General features: G+C 49.0%; 1 protein-coding gene across 7 annotated transcripts; it reads right to left on the bottom strand.

Annotated features, from left to right (window-relative positions):
- Window positions 1–213: 213 nt before the first annotated feature.
- GGT7 (gamma-glutamyltransferase 7) lies at window positions 214–23216 on the bottom strand. Of its 7 annotated transcripts, none has more exons than XM_032607090.1 (15): window positions 22993–23216; window positions 16609–16844; window positions 16079–16230; window positions 14713–14830; window positions 13633–13700; window positions 13345–13418; window positions 12818–13014; window positions 10809–10896; window positions 8749–8876; window positions 8490–8578; window positions 6698–6847; window positions 6460–6577; window positions 5550–5687; window positions 4303–4395; window positions 214–1166 (listed from the first exon to the last, which is right to left on the bottom strand). In XM_032607090.1, the coding sequence occupies exons 1-15, from the start codon at window positions 23159–23161 to the stop codon at window positions 1104–1106; spliced, it is 1881 nt and encodes a 626-aa protein (XP_032462981.1). In that variant the 5' UTR covers window positions 23162–23216; the 3' UTR covers window positions 214–1103. The 7 variants fall into 7 exon arrangements, with proteins under 7 accessions (XP_032462981.1, XP_032462976.1, XP_032462977.1 ...); XM_032607085.1 differs by having other exon boundaries at window positions 4296–4395; window positions 13345–13508; window positions 14701–14830; window positions 22993–23215; XM_032607086.1 differs by having other exon boundaries at window positions 4296–4395; window positions 13345–13508; window positions 22993–23215.
- Window positions 23217–23261: the final 45 nt, after the last annotated feature.

The following is a 23261-nucleotide window of genomic DNA, read 5'->3' as shown; positions in this document are numbered from 1 at the left end:
GCATAGATTAGGGGTTCAACACCCTGAGATTGAATCCCAATTCTTCCACTTAATACATGAGGAACATTAGACAAGCTCCTTAATCCTTTTTGCCAGTGTCCCATCTGTAAAATGGGAATAATATTAGTACCAACCTCATAAAGTCTGTAATGAAGATTTATAATGTAATTAATATTATCTACATAAAGCATTTAGCATAGAGCCTGGTACACATTAAGTGTTCAATAGATTCTATCTATAATTGTAATTATTTTTATTAGTGCAAGTCTTTGATGGACAGCAGATATTGTTACAACCCCCACAAAGTTGACTCCAGCTTGCCCTGGAGTCAGGGCTACTGGGACAAGGTGAGCCAAGATCTCCTCTTTCACTCCCACTCCCAACACAGCCAAACATAAATCAGGTCAGAGCCATGGTTAAGCAATATTCTTTCTTTAATTCCCCTTTGCAAATGGAAGCCCCTGAGCTGGTCCCCACCCCCACCCCTACCCCACACCTTGGGCCCACCCCAAATGAAAGGCCCCCAAATCAACCTGATGGGAGGAGGAGAGGAGCGCCCCCTCCCTAGGATGGTCCATTTAAAAAAATCCTAGTCATTTAAGAAATGAGGCTGGGGACAGGAGAAGGGAGCTGGAAAACAAGGCCAGGTCAGGCCCAACTGGAGATGCTGGGGTGGCGAGGACCCTTGAGAAGGGTTTGCAAGCACAGCCCTAAGCTCAGAGCCTGCATGGCTAAGGGAAAGGAGACAGACAGACAGATAGTCTGACTCCTCAAGGTCCTGCCTGCCTGGTCGTGGACACTGACACTCACCACCACTGCCACCACCACAGGCCTCCAGATGGAGAATTTTCCAGTTACTCTGAGATAGGGTTTGCTAAGCATCCCCTCTGGCCCCTGATCTGGGGCATCCCTGGGGTCCCTCTGAGACCAAACCTGGGAGAAGGAGGGACTCTAGGAACATGCAAAGGCGGGGAGAAGAGACCCCCGCCCCACCCTGCTGCTCTACAGGATGGTAGCTCCGGCTGCATCTGGGCTCCGAGGGTCCTTCACACCGATGATGAAGTTGTTGGTCCTCCGGCTGCCATGGACCCAGGACAAGACATCTACCTTCTCCACGTGGTGACCCCTGGCTTCCAGGAACTCAATCTCTTCCTCTGTGAACTCACCTGAAAACCATTCCCCAACATATACACATTCAGAGAGTTTAGAACACTGGCTCAGGAGTCTGACGGTCAGACCTGAGTCCTGGTCCTGGATGCCCTACTAAGGAGCTGTATGACCTTGGGCAAATTGCTTTACTACTCTGAGCCTCAGTCTCATCATGTATAATAAAATGGGTATTATCTGAGAACCTACCACATAAAGTTGTTGCAGGGATTAAAGAAGACAAGGCACACAATGCACAAAGCTCAGAGCCTTGCATATAGTAAGTGATTGATAATGTATAGTCATTCTTAATATTGGAAAAAGGGCTTGGCTTTGGGGGTCTTCATTCCACCTGCCTAGGCCAAGCTGCCATCATTACTTGCCAGGATTACCACATAGCCCACTAACGGGTCTTTCTGCTTCCAGTCCTGCTTCCTTACAGCCTATTCACACAGCAGCCATTAGTCAGCCCATGTCATTTGCCCTGCTCAAAACCTTCCAACAACTTTGATGACTCTTAGAATAAAATCCAAAGTCCTTACCAAGGCCTCTAATGCCCAAAATCATCTGGAAACTTGTAACCCTCTAAACTCCTCTCCTCATTTCCTTCTACTCTCTCCCTTGCTTAACTCTGCTCTAGCCTCCTTGCTGTCCCTCAAGTAGGCCAAACATGCTCCTACCTCAGGGCCTTTGCACTTGCTGTTCTCTCTGCTTAGAATGCTCTCCTACTAGATAATCACAAAACTGGCTCCCTTACTTCATTCCAGTCTTCAAGAACTTCCTTGGCCACTATCTAAAATAGCAGCCCCTGTTATCTTTACCTTGCTTTATTTTCTTTCAAAGTACTTGCTGCTACCTGCATCTTGTTTATTTATTTACTGTGTCTCTCTCCACTAGAATGTAAGTTTTTTGAAGGCAAAAATGCTGTCTTGTTCACTATTGAGTCCCAGTGCCTAGAACAGGGTGAGGACACAGTAAATGTTAAACAAGTGTTTTCTAGATAAATGAACAAATCCCCTCTCTCTCGCATAAGTTCAGGTCTTCATCATCTCTTGCCTGGACCATTATCCCAGTTTCTTCTTGTGTTTCTCTGACTTAAGTTCTCCTCCCTTCAATCCACCTCCCCTACATAAAACAAATCGTGTCATATCCCTCCCATGCTCAACTAGATGAAGTCCATACTTCTTAACATGAACCTCCATGGTAAGCCCTGTAACCTCACCTCCCAATGCTCCTCAGCAAAAATCTGATCTTCTTACTTCCCCAAATGGGATGATTTGGGGTAGTTCTTGAGATAAAGACACACATTAAACAGCATTACATCACCAAGTTGGAAATATATTCCCTTTGTGGTTCACTTTCAATCCTTTTGATAATAGAAAGGACTACGTTCCAGTCTGGTCCCCAACATTTCTAATCTCCTTTAAAAGAGAGAGCAGACCTCAGAACATTCTATGGGCAAAAATGTCTAACTAAAACCTAGAAACATTTGATTTTTTTGTAGCTGTTTATCATCTATTTGAGGCAAATGATGCCATTTTTCCATTTGTGATTATGATATAAGGTTTAGTTTTAAAATACATTCAGGTTAAAAAGGAAATCCATTTGTAGACACACATTATGTAAATAATGCTTTAGATGGTGTGCAAATCTGTCAAAAGTCATGAAGGTACTGGATAAATTCTGAAGTTTGGGAAACAATGTCTCTAGTCCAGCTGGCCCCCTGGCTGTTCTCTGAGCCATTTTTTCTGGCTTTGCCCAAGCTGTTCCCCTCAACAACCCGACCCCGTCCAGAGTGTTCTTTACCTCCACATGCCAAATTCCTGCTCATATATCAAGGTCCAGCCAGTTGTCACCTCTTCCATTAAGCCTCCTGGAGCCCTCAGGTGGGTGAACTTTCCTTTCACCAAGCCTCCGCTCGTCATAGCCTGTCTTAGACTGTGTGCCCTTCAAGGGAGGGCTGGGATGAGCACCCTCACCCCCACAGTAACTGAGCACAGAGCCTGACATTCTACAGAGACCTGAAGATGTTAGTTGAGCAATATTCATTTTCAAGGACTTGGCCTCATCACCCATCAGCCGGGATCCAAGTGTCACTGAGCAACCACAGGGTGTGACTACTGAGGAATTAGGTCTGTGGCTTCTACCATGCTTCAGTCCAGGAGGTATCAAGAGCCATGCGGTAAAGAACTGAGTCTTTGGTATCAACCAGGTATGTATCTGATATCAATTCTGCCATTTATTGGTTTGTCTTTGACTAGTTTATAACCTCTGTGAACATCAGTTTCTTTATCTGTAAAATGGGGAGACCGGATAAGCAAGGACCATGTCTCATGCAATTTTGTAGCCCCTTTGGACTAGCATAATACATTGTTCTAATAAAAACTCCTCAAAGGTGCACATACTTTCCCAGTTATGAAATTAAGCTGTGTCCAAAATTAAGCACCTGTCCTTTTTAGAGGAAAGTCTATCTCCTCACCATAATCTGTAAGGTCTATGACCTGACCCCTGCCTGCTTTCTGATCTGATCTTACCCTCACTCACCCTGGTTTCCTTTCTACTCCTAAACCACCAAGCCCATTCCTGCAGTGAGTTCTTTGCATTTGTTCCCTTGGCCTACAAAGCCTGCCACAGTTCTCTGCTTGGTGGGCTCTCTCTCACTCTCCAGATCTCAGCTTCAATGTCACCAAAGAGAACGCTTCCCCAGTCATCGAGTTAGTCATATACATCATCCTGCTTTAATGCTCTGCAGAGCATTTGTTTTGCTTTTTTATATTTCTTTATTTCTTTTCCTGTCTGCCTATAAATGCAGTATCCCTAGCACCTAGGATAATGCCTGGCACACAGTAGGTACTCAATACAAACTGTTGAATGAATGGTTTGCAAAATGAACAACTATATCTTATTTTACAAGTGAGAAAACCGAGGCTCAGAGTGGAGACGTGAATTTCCCAAGGCCACAGCCAGGAAATGGCAGGACAGGTTCCAATCCGCAGATCTTCCACTGTTCCAGTAGGAGTTGGTTAAAAGAAACCAAACTTTCACTGGCACAGAGTTGGTGCTGGGAGAGGCAGGGGCACCCTTGGGAGGAGCCCCTTTCTCCACCCTGCCCTGTGCCCACCCCATGGGGACCTTTGCTCTTCACTCACTGTCCACCTGCAGGAGGTTGGTCTGCAGGTCGGGGTGCAGGCGGCCACGGGCCAGGCTGTCACTCAGGTTCCGGTTCAAAGTCAGGACATTCAGTAGGACCTGTAGGCAGCCAAGGGGCAGAAGTCAGGGCTGTCCCAGAGGTGTGGGTTCAGGAATCCACAGCCTTCGTCCCTGGTCCAGACTCCTTAGTCTTTTGAACACTTATACCAGGGATGTCATCTGAGTTTCTCAACAGCCCCAGAAAACAGGCAGGCCTGTGATGACTGTCTCCATTTTACAGAGGGGAAACCACAGGCCAGAGAAAAAAATCCATTCATTCCAGAGTTTGGAGAGAGCTAGGGAAGAGGCATCACTAGCACCCAGTCTCCTTTAATACAATCCAAGGCTCTCCTCCCTTCCTCTTGGCCAGGAGAGGGCTAATAGCTGGGGCTGGTCTAGGGCACAATGTGGGTACTTTCAGCTTAGTGGCTGGAAGTATGGGTAGGCTCTGTAACCAAACTGTCTGCCCATTCTTACTAAACTGAACCTAACTTCTTAACTTCTCTGGGTCTCAGTTTCCTCATCTATGAAATAGAAGTAAGGATTCCTCCCAAAGTTGGGAAGCTTAAAAGGGTTACCACATGTAACACTGTGCCTGGCACTGAGTACAATCTCCATAAATGTTAGCTATTTGTTATTATCTTCATTTTACAGATGAGGAGACTGAGATTCAGAGAGGTTAAGTGAATTCCCCAACACCACACAGTTGGAAATTGGCAGGGACCCAGAGGTGTCTGATTCCAAAGCTCAGGTTTGTTAACTCACCATCTGCCAAAGTACGGGCCTGACACATATATCAGATGCTCAAGACATTCGTGGAACTGTTGTGAGGTGTTTTAGAAGGTAGCAGGCCCTTCCTTTCAAAAGCAGACCCTAAAGAAGGCTGCTTGTTATTCAGATGTTGACTAGAGGCATGATGGGACTAGAGATTGACAGAACCCAGGCAGCCCAGATGTTCTATCACCTCTCAATTCTACTGGTCCTGCGATTTCCCTGCAACCTGAGAAGACATGGCGATTCAGGGCTCCATTTTTGCTAAGAACAATGTAGTTCACGTCCCCAGTGCTCAGGATGGGCCTGGCACAAAGCAGCCTCAGCCCACGTTTGCTGCGTGAGTAGGAGATGAGGACAAGTCAGAGACATGAGGGGCATCTGCAGCCCAGGTCACAGCTTGCCTCCTGGCCACAAAAGGCCCATCATGGGGGAAAACTCACCTGGGTCAGGCCGCTGAGGCCCCGGGCAGCTCCATTGGCCCCCAGAGCAAGGTAGGTCCCACAGAGTCCTTCTGCTGGCCGGACCACAGTGGGCAGCAGGAAAGACAGTGGCCGCTTCCCTGGCTGCACCGAGTTCTCCTGTTGTCAGAGGACCGAGACCACAGGGGAATAAGAGGCGGGACAAGACAGGAAAGGGCTACTCCACCATTCTTCCAACATCTCCCTCTCCTGAATCTTCCACAGGCGCAGTCTTCATGGGGACTGGCCCATCCCCAGGCCACAGTCTGCTGTTTGTGAAATGGGCAGGGTCCCTGGATAACTGAGGTAGATAATGGGCCCACTGAGCTAAGGGGCTGCTATGGGGCTACCATGGGTGGCAGGAGAGGGATCAAGCCAAGAAAGATGACTATGAGAAAGAACAGAATAATCCCCACCCTGGTCATCTCTATCTGTCTTTGTCTTGCTGGGGTCCCAGCCTGCAGGGAGTTAAGAATGCTGCTCTCACAACAGACAATAATTCACATCTCCTTTCTTCTTGGGTCCTTCTTCAGTGCCCCTATAGTGCTCAGCATCACACAGTCATAAACTACTAATGCTGAAAAGTACCCAAAGCATCAAAAGGGGGCCAATATCCTCACTGTAAAGTAGGTGAAGAAACTGAGGACCAGAGAGGGGGGAAGACTTTCCCTGTGTCACACAGTGAGACAGTAGCAGAATGGGATGAGGTTTCTTTGCAGCCAACAGGCTCCAAGCCCTGGACTTGGGCTGGGGATGAAGTGGACACCTTGTTTAGGCTGTTTTTCTTTATAATATAATTTCATAGAAGAAGTGGGGAGGGAGGAGCAGTTATACTACTGCATCTTCTACCTAGCCTCAGGGTCCCCAGGGGAGGAGGAAAGCAAGGCCCTACCAGGCTAGGCGCAGGGTGGTTAGCAGTCCTGTTAGGCCAAGAGAAGTCCAGCATCTGGCTGTTGAGCAGGATCCCCGAGGGGGTGATGAGGCCGCTGCCAAAGGGCCGGTTCAGGGAGCTGGGGGCCGAGGTTAGGGCCAGGTGAGCCCTGCGCCCGCCCTCACTCCCACCCCCCGCCCCACCTCCTTCCTGGTCCAGATGATCTCTTGTGCCAGGTTCTAAGTCTGAGCTGGCATACCTGACCATGGCTACAATGAAGTCGTCAGGGCCCATGATCAGCACCTGGGCAGCCGTGGGAGCCCCATTTAGCTCATAGATGGGCAGGAGCGGGACAGGGGCTGTCTGGGAGTCATTGATCTGGCCCCGGAAGTAGGCAGCCTCCACTTTGCTGAAAAGACAAGAGGTAGGAGATGAACACACAATAGGCTCTCATTACACCCCACCTACCACACTTTGTGCTGTCTGTTTGTGCAATTATTTGATTAACATCTGCCTCCCCCCACTGAACTGTTAGGTCTATGAGAGCAGAGGCTCATTTATTCCTAGCATATAGAGAATAAACAGGAAATAGTTGTTGAACTGAATGAATTTACTTAGGTGTTATTCAGGTTTTCTTCTAGAGGCAATGTTGAATTCATTTCATGTTTAAGTCAAGTCTTTTAGTTACTTGACTATATTTATTGAATCCTTTCTATGAAAGTACCTGGAACACAGGGGATGCTCAGAAAATATTTGTTTTGAATGAACAAACTGAATTCATTTAACCTAGGGTTTGTAGTCCAGAACTAAAGTTTTATTAAGAGTTTAGCTAGAGGAGGGTTTTGTATACAGGGACCTTTACTTGCTATTAGAATTTTTTGTTCAAGGCACAGGAGGACTTGGCACAGCAATAACTATTTATTGGATAAATTAGTTAAATTAATTTAACATAAGTGTTCGTGTTTTAGAGCTAAATATGCATTGATCTTGAAAACATGAAATTTTCTATTTTTAAAGTTCAACTGAGGGTTTTTTACCTGATAATGGTTAGTTAGTTATTCTAACTGACTAGAGAATGACAAGTCACCAAGGATTACTGAGGACGTCCATTCAGTTTTCACCCACGAGGGCTAGTGGCCACACAGAGAGGGCACAGAGGGTTTTGTTTCAAGTGGTTTGGGGGCAGGCAGCGAGGAGGCTTGGTTTTTACGCTTTATCCTTGTGGCCTTGAGCTGGTTTTCGTTTTTGGTTGCTGCTGTTTCTGCTTTTTAATTATTAGCTGTTCATTTAGTTTCATCATTTGCAACTTAATTCATAGAGGGTTGTTTGAGTATCCGTATAAATTTATATGAACTATATTTTTGGCTTCTGATTTTTCCTTTAGCTAGCCTTTAAGTCAGTTATAGTAGCAGCTAAATAGTAATCAATCTTACCTCTATTGCCAATTGAGAATAACAATGATATTTGTTGAATATTTATTACGTGCCAGACAACTTACTAAGTGCTTTGCATGTATGATCTTGTTTAGTCCGCACCACAACCTCATGAGGCTGGCACTGTTAATGGCAGGCCCTTGTAGAAACTGAGACTTAGAGAGTTTAAATGACTTGCCCAAGGCTGCACAGCTAGTGGATGGTGAGGCTGGGATTTGAACTGAGACAGTCCGACTAGAGCCCACAATCTTACTATGTTATGCTGCTGATGTAAGTACATTTGAATCAAAATCCCCACCACCTCTAGTATTTGCTTGGGGGCTCTTTTCATTGTTATTAGGCTTTCTTTTTCTACTCAAAAGGGGGAACAGATGGGTCCATATAGGTGCCTGCTAGGGTCAAAAAAATTTGAGAGCCATATAAAGTAGACCACCTTGTACAGATGCGGAAACTAAGGCACAAGGTGAGGCAACTAGTGTCACACTGTGAGTTGGGGTTGAGCTGAAATTGACTTGGGCCTTCAGGCCTTATTGCTCCACCAGCTGCTTTTCACCTGATTCTTTCCCCACACCTGCCACCGCCTCTGCAGTAGCCAGGGTCCTGCCCCTCGGGACCCACCTGAGCATGTCATCCATGCTCTCAGTGATGGTAGAATCGTAGACGGGATCTCCCAGTCTGCTGGCCAGAGCTAATGCGATCTTCAGGGTCTGAAAACAGAGCAGGAGTGTGGAAGAGGTTGCCAAGCCCCTCCCAGCACCCACACCAGGTGCTGTGTGAGAAAACTCGGAGGTGATTTAGTCAGGCCTTCTGGCACTACCCCATCCCCCCACTCTTAGTGTCCCCAGGCCCAGGGTGGAGTGGAGGGGGTCAGCCTTACCTCCGCCACCCAGTGAAGAGCCTGTTCCCGGGATACCAGGCTGGTGAGGTTGAAGCCCTCGAGGATGTTGAGAGCACTGATGAGGGCAGGGCCTGTGTGTGGGGGTCGGGGACTGAGAACCAGGTGGCCTGAAAGGACAGGAAATTACCGACGGCAGGGGAGAGGTCAAAGCATCTCCACATCCCTCCATCACACAGACTGAAACCACTGCACTGAACCCCCTCATCAGGTAGGAAAACTACACTGGGAGGCAAAGGGACCCACCCAAGTTCACACGGCAAGTCAAGGGCAGGGCCAGGACTCCAACCCAGAACACTTGTCTTTAGTTTCCTCATCCATATGAGGAAACTAAGGCTCAAGAAAACTGTGATTTGCCCAGAGTCACACTGCAGTCCATTGGCAGAGCAGGGACAGGTGTCCAGATGTCCAGTGTCCTGGTCCACCATGTGTCTCCTTTCAGCTCCTCCCTTAGGCCAGGATATTATTCAGGGCTCCTGCTGGTCCCACCCCTGAAACTTCCTGGAAACAGCAAACTTCTCTTTCTATTTGAGGCCCCTGTTATTGGATGTTTGGACATCAAAGGAACAATAATAATACTTGACACATGACAGTTACGTTAACTAATTAACTCATTTAATCCTCATAACGGGTACTGTTATCATTCCCATTATACAGGTAAGGAAACTGAGGTACAAAGAGGCAAGCTGGTCCAAAGTTACAAGAGGTAAGGGGAGCCCAGAGTACTCAAGGTACTGACATTGCCAAGAGAACCCAGGCTGCGGAGGGCAAATGGAAATCAAATACTACACATTCAGTACCCATTCTGATCAGGATAACTTCCAACATCATCTCATCACCTCCTCGTGGGCACCCTGCGCAGTAGGCACTATTATTATCTCCATTTTAAGGAGGGAAACAAGGCTCTGAGTGGGAAGTGGCTTGTTCAAGGTGAATGGCACAGCTGGTACTCAAACCCAGGTCTTCCTGGCTCCAAAGCTATGCTCTTCCTCTGCTCAGTATAACACCACTTCTGGTAGAAGAATCAGGCTTAAGAGATTGAGGCCTGGAAACCTGAATGCAGAGGCAGCCTCTCCTGGAGCTTGAGGTTATCTGGGCCTCCTCGAGGGGAGAAAGCCTGAGAACCTTCTGAGGGACTCAGGAACCTACCACTTTGGGTTTGCAAACATGGCATTTACGCATGTCATAATGCTTGGCTTTCTGGGTTCCTCACTGGTTTTGAGTTTGGCAGGTTAAGTTCCATTCCTCCCCTGGGTCTCAGCTTCCTTTTGGCACAATGAGGGGGCAGGTCTCTGACTGTCCTGAAGGGTTTGTTCTAACCTGAAGCTAAGATGGATTTTGGTCTTATGGACTCTTCTTAGGAAGCATAGGGCAGTGAGTGTGAGGCTGGGGAGCGGGCTGAGGCAACACAGACCCTGAATCAAGAACACCTATGGGGCTTCCCTGGTGGTACAGTGGTTGAGAGTCCGCCTGCCAATGCAGGGGACATGGGTTCGAGCCCTGGTCCGGGAGGATCCCACATGCCGTGGAGCAACTAGGCCCATGCGCCACAGCTACTAAGCCTGCGCTCTGGAGCCCGCGAGCCACAACTGCTGAAGCTTGCACACCTGGAGCCTGCGCTCCGCAACAAGAGAAGCCACCACAATGAGAGGCCCTTGCACCGCAACGAAGAGTAGCCTCCGCTCGCTGCAACTAGAGAAAGCCCACGCACAGCAATGGAAGACCGAATGCAGCCAATAAATAAATACATAAATAAATCTATTAAAAAAAAAAAGAAAACCTATGGCCAGAACCCCAAATTTCAGGCCTTAGCCTTTGACCAGACCTCCCTCCCCATATCCTAAATATTTGGGGTAACCGACTCCACAACTACTTTAGAAGTAGGCTGACTCTGGCTTGCTTCAACGGTTGGCTGTTAAGGCAGCTCATTGCTTCGGTTTCTCTCTTGTGAAATGGGGAGGAGCCACTAGGCCAAACGGATGTGGCTGTGGACTGGGAGGCCTCTCCTGAGTGGGGACCCTGGGAGCTGGGGGAGAGGTCACCTCTGTACACGCCACACACAGGCTTCTCCAAGAGGGCACTGTAGTTGCTGAAGTCCTCCTCAGTTATGACACCCCCTGCATGCTGAGCCTGGAGGGGAGAGAATGACCCCCACCACTGTGAGTCACACACCACACTGTGAGCGTGCGGTTTAGCCTAAGGTATATGTTTGGATCATACACAGATCAAATGGTTACAAATATTGTGCCTTCTGCAGTTCCCATCATGGCCTTTAGGGACCCCATCAGCTGTGGGTACCCCAGGAAAAAGGAAGGGGAAAAGCACTAACAATAAGCACCCACTATGTGCCAGACATTGTACTGGATACAATCTATGAATGACCTCCTTAGCTTGGCATTCAAGGCCCTTAGTGATCTGGCCCCTGCCTACCTCTCCTACTTCACGTCCTGCTATTCCCCAATGAGCTCTGTACAGCGACCCAGAGTGACCTGCAGGTCCTGAACTCATGACTACATGTCTTTGCACATACTGCCCTCTGCCTATGTAGAAGGAAGATTTTCCACTTACAGCAGCACTTGCCTAGGAGATATCAAAACTGAATTCTGCATTTCACTATAACTAACTAAAACCACTCCAAAACCATGAACTCTGGATGACCCTCGTAGGACAACCCTTACGGGACATAACTGAGCACTTTACTGACCAATGATCTAATCTTGTACAAACTGATGGGCTCATTCTATCCAGCATGCTAATTTTTAATTCTAAATTAGCATAACCACTAGGAATCCTCTCCTTTTTTAGTACTTTTAAGTACCTGAAGCCTGTGACGTCTAATCTACCCTCAGTGACCTACACATTGAATTTCTTGGCTTTGTCTGGTAAGTTAATAAACTCAGCTTTGGGTTTTTCTCTCTTAAAGCTCTGATGGTCTTTGTTAGAGTTTCCTTCATCCCCTTCTCCACCACCAGGAGAGGATATGCAACCCAGGTCTGGCTAATCAGATCATTCCTTTTCTGTGCTACCGTGACTGGTTTGGGAATAGTCATGAGACCTATGATGGCCTGTGAGACATAACCTTGAGGCTTTGCTGGAACTATTTGAATGAGAAAGGCTCTTTCTCTGGGATGGCTTGCCGGAAGGATGGCTGCTGGAGAGCAGGTGTGGAAAGGATCTGACAGAGTGATTTCAAACAGAGGAAAGTAGAGTTGTGAGACGGAAAGAAAGAGATACAGAACAAGTCCTTACAATGTGGAAGGGGTCCCTGGACCCAGCAGATCTAAAACCAGTACGCTGCTGGACTTTCCAGGGATGTCTGTTTGAGACAGGCATCTATCACCACATCCGTAACTCCAATGCCCAGCACAGAAGCTGGCACAGAGCAGGCTCTCCATGAAAGTGGAATGAATGGTGGACCTGTTTAATTCCCACAACTGTATGGCAGAGATAGACATAACCACTCGCATTGTACAGATGAAACAATCACTGAGTTGGTCTGTGTATCCTTATCTTGAACATAATTTTCCGTTAGTGGTTTCGAACTATCAACAGTAGTTCTCAGAACCCATTACTGCCTCAGACTGAGACTCTTTGGGGTTGGGTGGTAAAGCCCTTGTGTCGATCCTCCCCAGTCCTGAGTCATCAGTGAAGATGGTGTCTCCCTCGGTCCCTAGAAAATCCAGGGAGCAGGGTGGGATTGTGGGCTCAGGGAAGCTGAGGCTGATCCTGGGTCTCCACCAGGCCTGGGAGGGCCAGGACAGGCCACTATACAGGTTGGTACCAGCCCTGGGGAGCTCAAAGGTACCTCTCACAATCAAGACAAAATATTCTCATCACCCTAGGAGGTTCTTTGTGCCTCATCCCAGTCAACCCCTCCAATTCCCCAAACTACTGATCTGATTCTGAGGTTAGTTTTGTCTATTCTAGAATTTCAAGTAAATGGAATCCACAGTAAATATATGCAGAAAGAAAGACAGGGAAGTAAGGGGGAAGAGGACTTCTCTGCAGTAGGGTCCTCCGCCGCAGGGCCGGGGGTGCCCCACACGCTCACCTCTGCCACCATCTCCAGTGTGAGGTTGCCACCGGCATAGAAGGCAGCGGGGCCATAGGTGCCAAGCACATCCAGCACCGCCGCCAGGTCAGGCCGTCGCAGCAGTGAGCCAGGTAGCGGCGGGTGACCCGAGGGCAGGAACGTCTCACGGAAGCGCTCAGACGCATTGGGTGGCGGCTGTTCAGCCAGGGCTTGGGCTGCGGGCAGGGACACGAGGCTGGGATGGGGGTGTCGGGACTGTACACGCAACAGGTGGGGTGGATGAGGGCTGAGAGGCCGGCCCTAAGCCCTCCGGCCCCCCAGAGCCTGTTACGGGGGTGGGGGTAGTGGTGGTGTATATGGGCCAATCCCAGATCCCCCTCCCCATTGGAGGATCCCTCCCAGTGAAGGTAGGGTGGTGTGGGGAGGGGGTCTGAGGAGCAAAGTGGAAGAGAGGCACTTCCTGGCTTAGGACCTAAATCGCAGAGGTTCCCTCTCCCCTCTCCATCAAACTCATGCCTTTCCCTCCACCTCCAGGCCCCACTGACCTAGATCATGGGTCATGTTGAAGCCATCTTGGGCCACAGCTGCTGCGAAGGCGAGGACTTGGGACCATGGCAGCCTGGGGGAGCCGGAGAGCAGGGGTGGAGGAGGTCCTGGGGGGAGGAAGAAGGGTCCTGGGGGGGGAGGGGGGTTCTTGGGAAGGAGAGTCCTGGCAAGGGAAGGGGATATTAGGAGGGGGGAGTTGGGAAGGGAAGAATCCAGGAAGGTAGGAGAAGGCCACCCAAGGAGGAGTGCAGGCAGGGGCCCCTGGTCCCCAGGGGGAGAACCTTTACCTGCCATAGAGCTGGTGAGCTTCGTGTAGCCCCTTCACCATTCCGGGAACCCCCACCAAGAGCCCAGGCTGGGCAAGGCGGGCAGGTGAGGGAGAGAGGAGACCAGGTCACTGGAAGGGGGGGCGCTGGGCTGAATTCCTCAGAGCCCCAAGCCAGGGATGGGGGCTGGCACAGGGGAGAGACACAGGCCAAGTATCCCAGAGGAGGGACAAGCTGTCCCCAGCAGGCATCCCTCCCACCTCCCTGACTTCCTATCAGCAAATGCAGAAAGGCCTCCTTTATCTGTCATAGCTGAGGGATTTATAAATTAAGCAAACCCTTTTAAGAGTCAAGACATAACAATTTAGATGGAAACCTGTCTAGATTGGATTATACCTACTCTTGCCTTTTAAAACAGTGGACAAGTGACCTTCATTTAACCTTTTCATTAACACAGCACCATTACTCTGAACTGTGATAATTCAGGGGTGTGTTTGGCTTTTGCCACTGCACTAAATATCTATTTTCCCAAGTAATTCTATTTCCTCCTTTGCTCTCAGTAGATAGTGGGCTTGCCTCCAGCAGTTCCTCTATGTCATGTCAGTTCCAATACGTCATGGGCTATAGGAAAGTCACCAATGACAGCCTCAGAATGAGATGTGTGAGTGATAGTGCAGCTACTTTGTGACATCTCAGACTGCTCGATGGCTCTTTTTCTTCCTTCTTATGTGCCAGATGGGCAAGGTCATCAGAGAAGTAATGTGGTGCTGCACTGCCTGTCATCAAACAATCAGATTTTCTGGTTCATTATTATTATTATTATTATTTTTGGCTGCACCTTGCAGCATGCGGGATCTTTCCCCTACCCGGGATCAAACCCGCATCCCCTGCAGTGGAAGCGTGGAGTCTTAACCACTGGACCGCCAGGGAAGTCCTGGTTCATTATTTTATTTTGGGGGCTGCCTATCTCCCTCAGAGCCTAAGAGCATCCTGCTTAACTCTTTCCCTCACCTCCATAGTAAATATTCAGCAAGGTAATGCTTGGGTTAGCAGAAGGGCAGTGAAGGGAGACACCCCCCACCTTCTCACCAGGGTCCCCACCTTGGTCTCCCAGGATCTCTGCAGGGCCTCTTCTCTGAGAGCCCCTGGGGCAGACTCTCGGAAATCAATTAGGTGGCTCTTATTCCGTCGGATGTCATGTACCAGCATCACACCCCCACTAGGAGAGACACGGAAGGGGGAGGGTGATGATAAGATGCCACTCCTCTGAACAATTAGCCTGCTGTTCCTCAAGCCCCCCACGCTGATGGCTAAAGGCTCAGTCTGTCATCAGGAGTCAGGTGTCTGAGCTCCCTCCCCAGCAGAGATTCAGAGACTCAGCTACCCTATTAGGGTGGGGAGTGAAATCAAGGGGTTGGGGGACCCAGAGTCCATGGACCTCTTCCAGCCTGTTATTGGAGCCTTTAATCCCTGACAAGGGAAAACCCAGAGACTGGGAAAGCGGGATGTTCTGCTCCCCCTCCACCCCCACCTCCTACCACAGTTGGACCCCTGCCAGCTTCCTGCACCTGCCTCTGTGGTACGTCCCTCTCCCTCTCCCAGGACTGAATTATGTAAGGACAGACTGTACACAACCAAAAGTGGAATTTCTTTCGTAGGGCCTGGAAGGCTGGTCTTTCAGGAGCCAAGATATGGACTTAGTCAGCTTGTCCCTTTTCTGTGGTTTGCTTCCATCTGAGATGGGGGTTACATCTGAGATAACTGGGCTGCCAGCTAACATAATAGGGAAAGCAGGACAGCTAAACAAAAGGGAGTGGTAGGAACTATGGCCAAGTGGACAGTACAAGCCCCATCATGGGAAACAGCTTCTATTCAGCTCCAGATAACTGCAGCCGGGTGAGAATGTAGGCCCAATGTTATTAGGTCTCCTGATTGTTCAAGAAATGTTAGAAATCTGGATTTTTATGAAAATTCTCAATTTTTTAACATCAGCAACCAAATTTTTAAAAATTTAAGTGTGCAAACTAAACCAGGCTGTGTGCCGGGTGTGGCCCATGGGTGGCCGGTTTATAGTCTCTGTTTTAAGAGGTCTTACCCTGGGGTGTATTTTTTGAGGATAGAGGATCCATTGCTTTCATCAGACTCACAGGGATGTGTTTTAAGGATTTGTAAACGCTAAAAGTTGAAGTATCACAGCCTTAATTAATGACAGTATACCCCCAACTGTGTACCTCACTTTAGAGTTTATGAAATCCTTTTCCCAGTTAAAGAAGAATCTTCTGAAAACACCTCCTTGGACTCCATGTAAAGAGAAAGGGGTAAGATTGGGTGTAGAAAGAGAAAATGCAAGGAGATGGGGCCCAGTTGCTCCTCTGCTCAAACTGGGAGAAGCGCACATGAGGCCCACAGACCAAGAGAAAGAAGGAGGCCTGGGGCACCCCAACCTCCGCAGCTGGGAGCTTCTTACCCGCCCAGGCCAGAACTGTGAGGAGCCACGATCCCCAAACACAGGGCTGCTGCCACAGCTGCATCCACGGAAGATCCCTGTTTACTGAGCACCTCTATGCCCAGCGATGTGCAGTGGGCGGCATCAGTCACCACAGCGCCCTGGTGAAAGATCTGGAAGGGGGAGGGGACTAGGTGGGGGCAGAAGAGGCCCCCTGCCTCCCTAAGGCAGCTCCACTAACCCCAGAACCTCCAACAGAGGGTAGGGATGGGAGCCCTGCCCTTTTATCCCCTTGACTCTCCCCTAAGAGTCTTCTTTCCTTACCTCAAGTGCCTCCTACCTGATCAGTTCCCTTCTTTGAGCTCTGTCCGCCTCACGCCCCGGGAGGCCCTCCCTTGAGACCTTCCTCTCCCATGTCACCGCCCTCTCCCCTTTCCATTTGCTGGTCCCCTTTCACCACTCAGCCAGTCCTCAGTTCCCAAGGTCTCCTTAAGCGCTTCTTCACCCCTCCTCCCCAGGTTCTCTCCTCTCCCCCTCCGCTTCCTCCTCACCTGGGGGTCCCCGAAGTAGATCTGCATGATGAGCGCCACAGTGACACCGGTGGCAAAGGTGAGGCAGGCTGTGACGATGACCGTGAGCCCGTCCTGGCGGCAGGAGCACTCGGACGCTGCCGCGGAGAACGGGTCTTTGCGCGTCTCCCGCAACGGCGACCCGTCCTGGCTGCCCATCTCCGACGACGACGACGGCAGCCGCTGAAGCCGCGCTGACTTCAGGAAGGAGTCCGGGTCTGCGGGCGGCGGGGGTCGGTCGGGGCGCCTCTTACCCGGCCCTACCCGCCCTCTAGGCGGGGCTATTCCGCGTCCCCCCCTCTCTCGGCCCCCACCCCCCAAACTCCACTAGACAGCACTGCTCCCCTTTCAGCGTCTCCCCATGCACCCCAGGGAGGGCGGTGGGGGGTGGGGGGTGGCCCTTGTTTGGAAGAGACAGGGAGGGAGCCCCAACTGGGCAGCAGGGCGGCTGGATTCCCATCCCTAGGCCACATGGCCCGGGACCCAGGACCCAGGGCTGAGAACACTTCCTGGAGAGGCAGGGGTTGGGTCCTCCCTGGAAACCAGATCTTGCCTCAGCTGGGGCCCAGCCTTCTGTGCAAGGAGGCAGCTCCATAAACTGAGCGGAGGGGCCCTGTCTTCCAACCTTGATTTCGCGATACATCCATCCATCCATTCATTCATTCAACAAATACGGAGGGCCTGCTATTTGTCTGGTCCCATGCTAGATGCTAGGGGAAAGGAACAAACAGTTCCTGCCCTCATGGGTTTTGAAAACCAGTGGAGGAAGAAGATAATAAACAAGTAAACAAAGGAGTATATCATTACAAGCTGTGGCAGGTGCTATGAAGAAAGAGAAGGATGACAAGGTCCTACTGTATAGCACAGGGAACTATATTCAATATCCTGTGATAAGCCATAATGGAGGGACTTCCCTGGTGGTGCTGTGGTTAAGAATCTGCCTGCCAATGCAGGGGACACGGGTTCGAGCCTTATCCGGGAAGATCCCGTCCCGGGATGCCACGGAGCAACTAAGCCCATGCGCCACAACTACTGAGCCTGCGCTCTAGAGACCGTGAGCCACAACTACTGAGCCTGTGGGCCACAACTACTGAAGCCCACGTGCCTAGAGCCCATGCTCCGCAACAAGAGAAGCCACCGCAATGAGAAGCACGCGCACCACAACGAAGAGTAGCCCCCGCTCGCTGCAACTAGAGAAAGCCCGCGTGCAGCAACGAAGACCCAACGCAGCCAAAAATAAATAAATAAATAAATAAATAAATATTTTTAAAAAGCCATAATGGAAAAGAATGTGAAAAAGAATGTATACGTGTATATATGTATAACTGAGTCACTTTGCTGTACAGCAATAATTAACACAACATTGTAAATCAACTATACTTCAATTAAAAAAAGAATAGAATTACAACAACAACAAAAAAGGATGAAATGATAGAGAATAATGGTACATGTTGGAGGCAATTAGCTGGGGAAGTCAGGCAAGGACTCTCGCAGAGGTGACTTTTAAGCTGAGAACTAAGGGATGAGGAGCCAGCCATATGTAGAGCAAGGAGTGAGTGTGTAGAGTGTTCTGCAAAGAAGGAACAGCAGGTGCAAAGGCCTTAATGTAGGAATAAGTTCGGTGCATTAGAAAACAAATAACCAAGGTTGGGGTGGCTCTGGTGTGGTGAGCAAGGGGAAAGGAAAGAGTAGTAGGTGGAGGCTAGGACAGATGCGCTGGGCCTTGAGGGCTTAGTGAGAAGGTTGGATTTTACCCTGAGAGCCACAGGAGGCCACTGGAGAGTTTTAAGCAAGAATGTGAAGCCTTCTGTTTTGTGTTTTAAAAAGATCCCTCTGGCTGCTATCTGGAGAACGGATCTAAGGATAATAAAAGTAGAGGCAGGGGACATTTGAAAGCTACTTACTTGCTGGGTGACTATGGACAAGTCATTTCAAGTCATGAGCCTCACTTTCCTCATCCTAATAATGGAGCTGATCCCTAACTGGCTGGATGGTACAAGGATTCAAAAAGGTGATGTATACCAGGCACTCTGTAGGTGCTCACTCAAAGTTATTTCCATTTCTTTTCCACCCTGGCCAGGGCTGAGACCCTCTTCCATCCCATAGTCTCCCTCCTCTGGGATATATTAGCGTTGAACCCAGGTCTTTAAATGGTCTAAAGGTCCTGGGTGTTTGTGAATAGTAAAGAAATAGCCTGATACCTTGACCTTAATATGTGACTGTACTCACATTGTGTTTTTAAAAGTTCATTCATTCAAAATATTTTTGAACACTTGCTACTATGGCCTAGGAGTATAACCCCTTTAAAAGTCTGTGGGATAATATTAAGAATTGACTGTTACATTTTCCTGTTTAAAATACTATCATGGTTCATCAATGCCAAAATGATAAAAATCCAAGCTCCTTAACCTGGTGTTCAAGGACCTCCATAATCCATACTCCCCTCTTTTGTATAAATAAGAAACCACATACATATATAGATAATTTTTAGAAATTCTTCATGGTGGTTACTTTTGGGGGAAGATACTGAAGATGGGAATGAGATGGAGTGGGAGAATTTTTTGTTTGAAATTTTTACCACTTACATATATTTCTTTTGTTTTTTAAAATCAATACATATATTTTTAAATAAATAGGAAAAACTGCAGGAGATAAGAATGGAGAAGAGGACTTTTACATTTTCTCACTGTTCTTTTTTTTCACCATGAACATATAATTTTTTTTTAATTTTCTATTTAAAAAAAGAGACTTGTCTTCTGGAAGCCTCCCTCAGTTGATCATGCTTGCTTCTAACCCTCAGCACCAGCACCAGAGTCTGTAAATAAAACTGATTTATAGTTGATAAACTAATTCAAGTTGATATTTCCAGGCACTTGTCCTTAAATCTGTTTTCTCCAATCAGATATGAGGAGCCAGGAGGTGAAGATGCTATGGCCCCATCAGAGTTAGATATATTCAAGACTTCTTATTCTACCAATAATTTATTATGAATATATAATATAAATGAATATTGTTTTCCATTTATTCAATAAAAATATTTACTGAGTATCAACTGTGTAAGTGGTGGGGAAGCAATACCATTGATTTTGCTGATGTGTAAGGACAACAGCAGGACATTGGGAAAAGGCTAGTTTGGGACCAGAAGAAACAAGTCATTTGGGAGAAAAAGGATGAGTTTAATTTTGGCTGTTCTGAATTTGTGGGACAACAGCAGAAGTTGTCTGAAGGCAGTTGGCTTAGTAGGCATCTAATTTTTATCTGCTTAGTCACCATTCCCCACTCAATTTTCTTTTAGAGAACACCAAATCCCCTCTCTCCTTCCTCATTCCCTCATTCCTGGTCAGAGTGAGTATATGACCTAGGCCTAGCCAATCAGAACAGGCACCTCTGTACAGTGATTGGTTCACGTTCACGTGACCAGCACCAGCACCAATGATTTTCAAACTCTGTTTTGTTTTGTTTTTTGCTAAAATATTGGGAAAGAGAAAGACTTTCTTGTCTAGGTTGCTAAGGTGGTAAGATGTAAGCCTGTTGCTACTGGGGACATCTTGCTCCCACAAGATGGGAGGTTTTCTGAAGATGAAGCCCATAAAAATGAAGGCAAAGCAAAAGATGGAGAAAATCCAAATCTTTTTCAGGTACCTCAATGCAGCTATGCCTGAAGCCCTATATCCTGAACTTTTCAGTTATGCTACCCAATAAAATTCTCTTTTTAGATGTAGCTCAGTTTTAGTTGGGTTTATGACAAATGAACCCTGAACAGAGTTGACTTGGTCCCTGGCTTGCTTACTCCTTTGAGGGGAGAATCACTAAAGATTTTTGAAACAGGGAGTGACATGATCAGAAATGCAGGGTGCTGGATGGATTGGGTTGGGAGGGGGTGGGGGAGAGTCAGGAAGCAGGAAGAATAGCTAGAAGCCTATGGGTAATAGAGATAAGAGAGGATGGTGGCTTAGTCTACAGTGGTGATGACAGGGATGGTGAGATGGAATTTGGAAGATACTTAGGAGGAAGACAGAGAGCATCTGACCACTGTTTAGAAGTGAGCAGAAGGGAGAGAATCATGGGTGGCTCCTAGGCTTCTACCTTGGGGACTGGATGGATGGCAGTGTCATTAATTGAGAATGACATTGGGGGAAGAACAGGTGTATGGGGAAGAGAGGATGAGTACAGCATGGAACATGTTGAAGGTGAGGGACTTTCAGGACATCTAGAGGCAGATGTCTGGGAGAGAGAAGAACACATGGGCTTGGAGCTCAGGAAAGAGCAAAGAAAGTTTTCGCCAGTCTTGGAGTGGTCACCATCTAGCTCTGTTTTCCACAAGGCCTGCTGTGGGGTGCCTGGCACTTGGTTCTGTGGAATGGCAGGCTAGAGGCTAGCTGGGCACAACCAAAGTCCTGCATAAGAGGATGGGGCAGTACCATCAGGTGGCACCAGCAGGTTCAGAACACAGGGGGTCATGTTAGCCAGCAGGCTGGTCCAGCTGGGCCAGAGGAGTCTTGGGGCTTGGAAGTAGTGCTGGGAGACATGGTATTGAAATGACTACACAGGTAGGATGGCAAGGTCCTTGGAACCTTAGTGCACAACTTGGCATAAGGTGCAGCTTCCTAGAAACTCAGGTGACCAGGGTCTCTCCTGGATTTTTATACAGTTGAGGGCAGAGCCTGTATTAACTCCTCAAGGAACTCCCTGAGGTGTGAGAACCCTTCCCTTGCCATTCTTTCATCCTGAGATCTTCTCTTTCATTCATTTATTTCTTCAACAGTTTTTATTGAAAGCTTAGCACTGCCCTCGATGGTGCAGAAAGGATGGTGAACAAGACAGTCATGATCCCATCCTCACAGGGCTTATAGACATGGAATAATCAAAGGTTGCACAAATAAATAATCACAGGTTTTGATAAATGCTAAGACATTCATAGGAAAGGAGGATAAAACATATCAGGGGTTTCCAATCTCTAGATTGGGAGAGATAGGCATTCCCAGTTGAGCTGGAAGAGGAAACTAAGACCTAGGTCAGGGTAGCTGTGCCCATTGACACACAGTGAGTCAGGGCAGTGCTGGGACCATAAGTGGTATTCTTGGCTCCTGAACAAAGGACCTGGTTTCAGGCTGGTATCCACCAGGACACATCCTCCCACTTCTCTCCCGGCTACCTCCTGATTCCAGGGCTACTCCCTTCAGAAAAGAAGTTTTAATCTGCGGCTTTGACATGTGATGACCATAAGCCTCCCCACCCTCCCCTCAAACCCCCTCCAGGAAGGGTACAAGATAGGTTGGCAGGGGCTGCTGGTCAGGGCCAGGTGACTGGAGAATTGTGGAGGGGGAAAGAATTTGGGGCTGTCAGGCTAGGAGTAGCCATAGAAGGGCCAGGCCAGAGAGGGCTGGGCAAGAGAAGCAGGATCTGCCAGGCTGGTGAGGGATAGGGCTCAAGTGCAGGCACTGAGAGGAAGAGAGAGTGAAGTAGAAGGAGGCTCTAATGCCAGGAAGTGACGTTGAGGGAATGGGGGATGGAGGATGGAGGATGAAGAATGGAGGGGAGGACAGAGAGCTGAGCCACATGGACAGGAGAAAGAGCATTAGGGAAGAAATGCTCAGAGAGCTCTCAGCCCCAGGTGTCCCCCAAGCCCCGTCTCCTCCCTCCCTACTCCCACCCCTTGCAGTTCCTGAAGAGGGCTGAAGAGAATACAGTAAAATTCTGGAGCCTGCTTCCTAGGGGGCAGGGTACCTTACTAACATCCTGGCCTGATCCACTGCTCTGGGAGGGGTGAGGTATCCACAGGGCAGTGAAGGTGCTCTGGTCCCCAAGGACTTTGAGAGGTCATGCAGTCCATCCCCCTGTCTCCCAGAACCCATCACTCGCAGATGGATGGGAATCATTTCTCTTTACCCCTCCCAGGACACGAAGAGATTCTCAGCTTCTTCTCATCGTCTCTCCTTCCCACAATCCCTGGCTGTGGGGAAGTTCTTCTCAAGACCTAGCTTCTATCCATCCTGCTGCAGTCTCTGACTTGGTTTCTCCTATCCTGTTCTCTGTGACTAGAGAAAATCCTCTTCTAGGTGATCACAGCTGTTCCTTAGGAACTCCCCGCCAACATTCCTTCCTTATTAGTTGGTTCTTCCCAAGGGGGTAACCCCAACCCCTCCTACTGCAGTCCCTAGCATCGTTCTCCCTTGTCGCATCCTAAGCCTCCAAGGAAGAAATGCATCCCCAGCCCCACCAGATAATGAACAGAGACAAGGGAGAAGGGAGAGGTCCAGAAGGAAGGGAATGAATTAGGGAGATGGAGCTGGAGGTGATGCTTCGCGTAGATGAAGGAGGACCGGGGACGTCCCAGGGGGCAGGGACGGGGCCAGCGGGCCTCACCGGTATCTGGGTCTCCCAGGAAGGCGTCCTCGTCCTTGCGGCTCCTCAGAGGGGCCGCGGGCGCCGGCTCGTCCTCCGGCAGCCTCGGGAAGCTGGTGATGCTCATGTAGTCCACCGGCGAGTAGGCGCCCAGGGCGCTCTCCTGACTGGCCTCGTTCTCTGCCGCCATCCTCGCCCGCGCCCCCAGCAGCGCAGCGCCTGCCGGAAGTGGGGCGGCGGGGGCCGGGCTGGGGCTTGAGGCCGGGGAGACGGTGGGGAGGAGGGAGGAG

This window comes from Phocoena sinus, chromosome 15 (assembly GCF_008692025.1).
Source record: "Phocoena sinus isolate mPhoSin1 chromosome 15, mPhoSin1.pri, whole genome shotgun sequence".
In the NCBI taxonomy this organism is placed as follows: Eukaryota; Metazoa; Chordata; class Mammalia; order Artiodactyla; family Phocoenidae; genus Phocoena; species Phocoena sinus.
Note: the sequence above shows the minus strand (reverse complement) of the source record. Positions and strands in the feature narration are given on the sequence as shown.

Bases quoted from the DNA above. Each gene is read 5' to 3' on its own strand.
- GGT7 (XM_032607085.1), bottom strand. From the start codon at position 23,161: ATGGCGGCAGAGAACGAGGCCAGTCAGGAGAGCGCCCTGGGCGCCTAC. The intron at 13,509-13,632 runs GTAAAGGTTCTC...TTCCCTTGCCAG, and splicing joins GCTCACCAGCTCTATGGCAG to GACTCTCCTTCCCAAGAACC. The intron at 8,877-10,808 runs GTGACCTCTCCC...CTGTCCTTTCAG, and splicing joins TGTGTGTGGCGTGTACAGAG to GCCACCTGGTTCTCAGTCCC.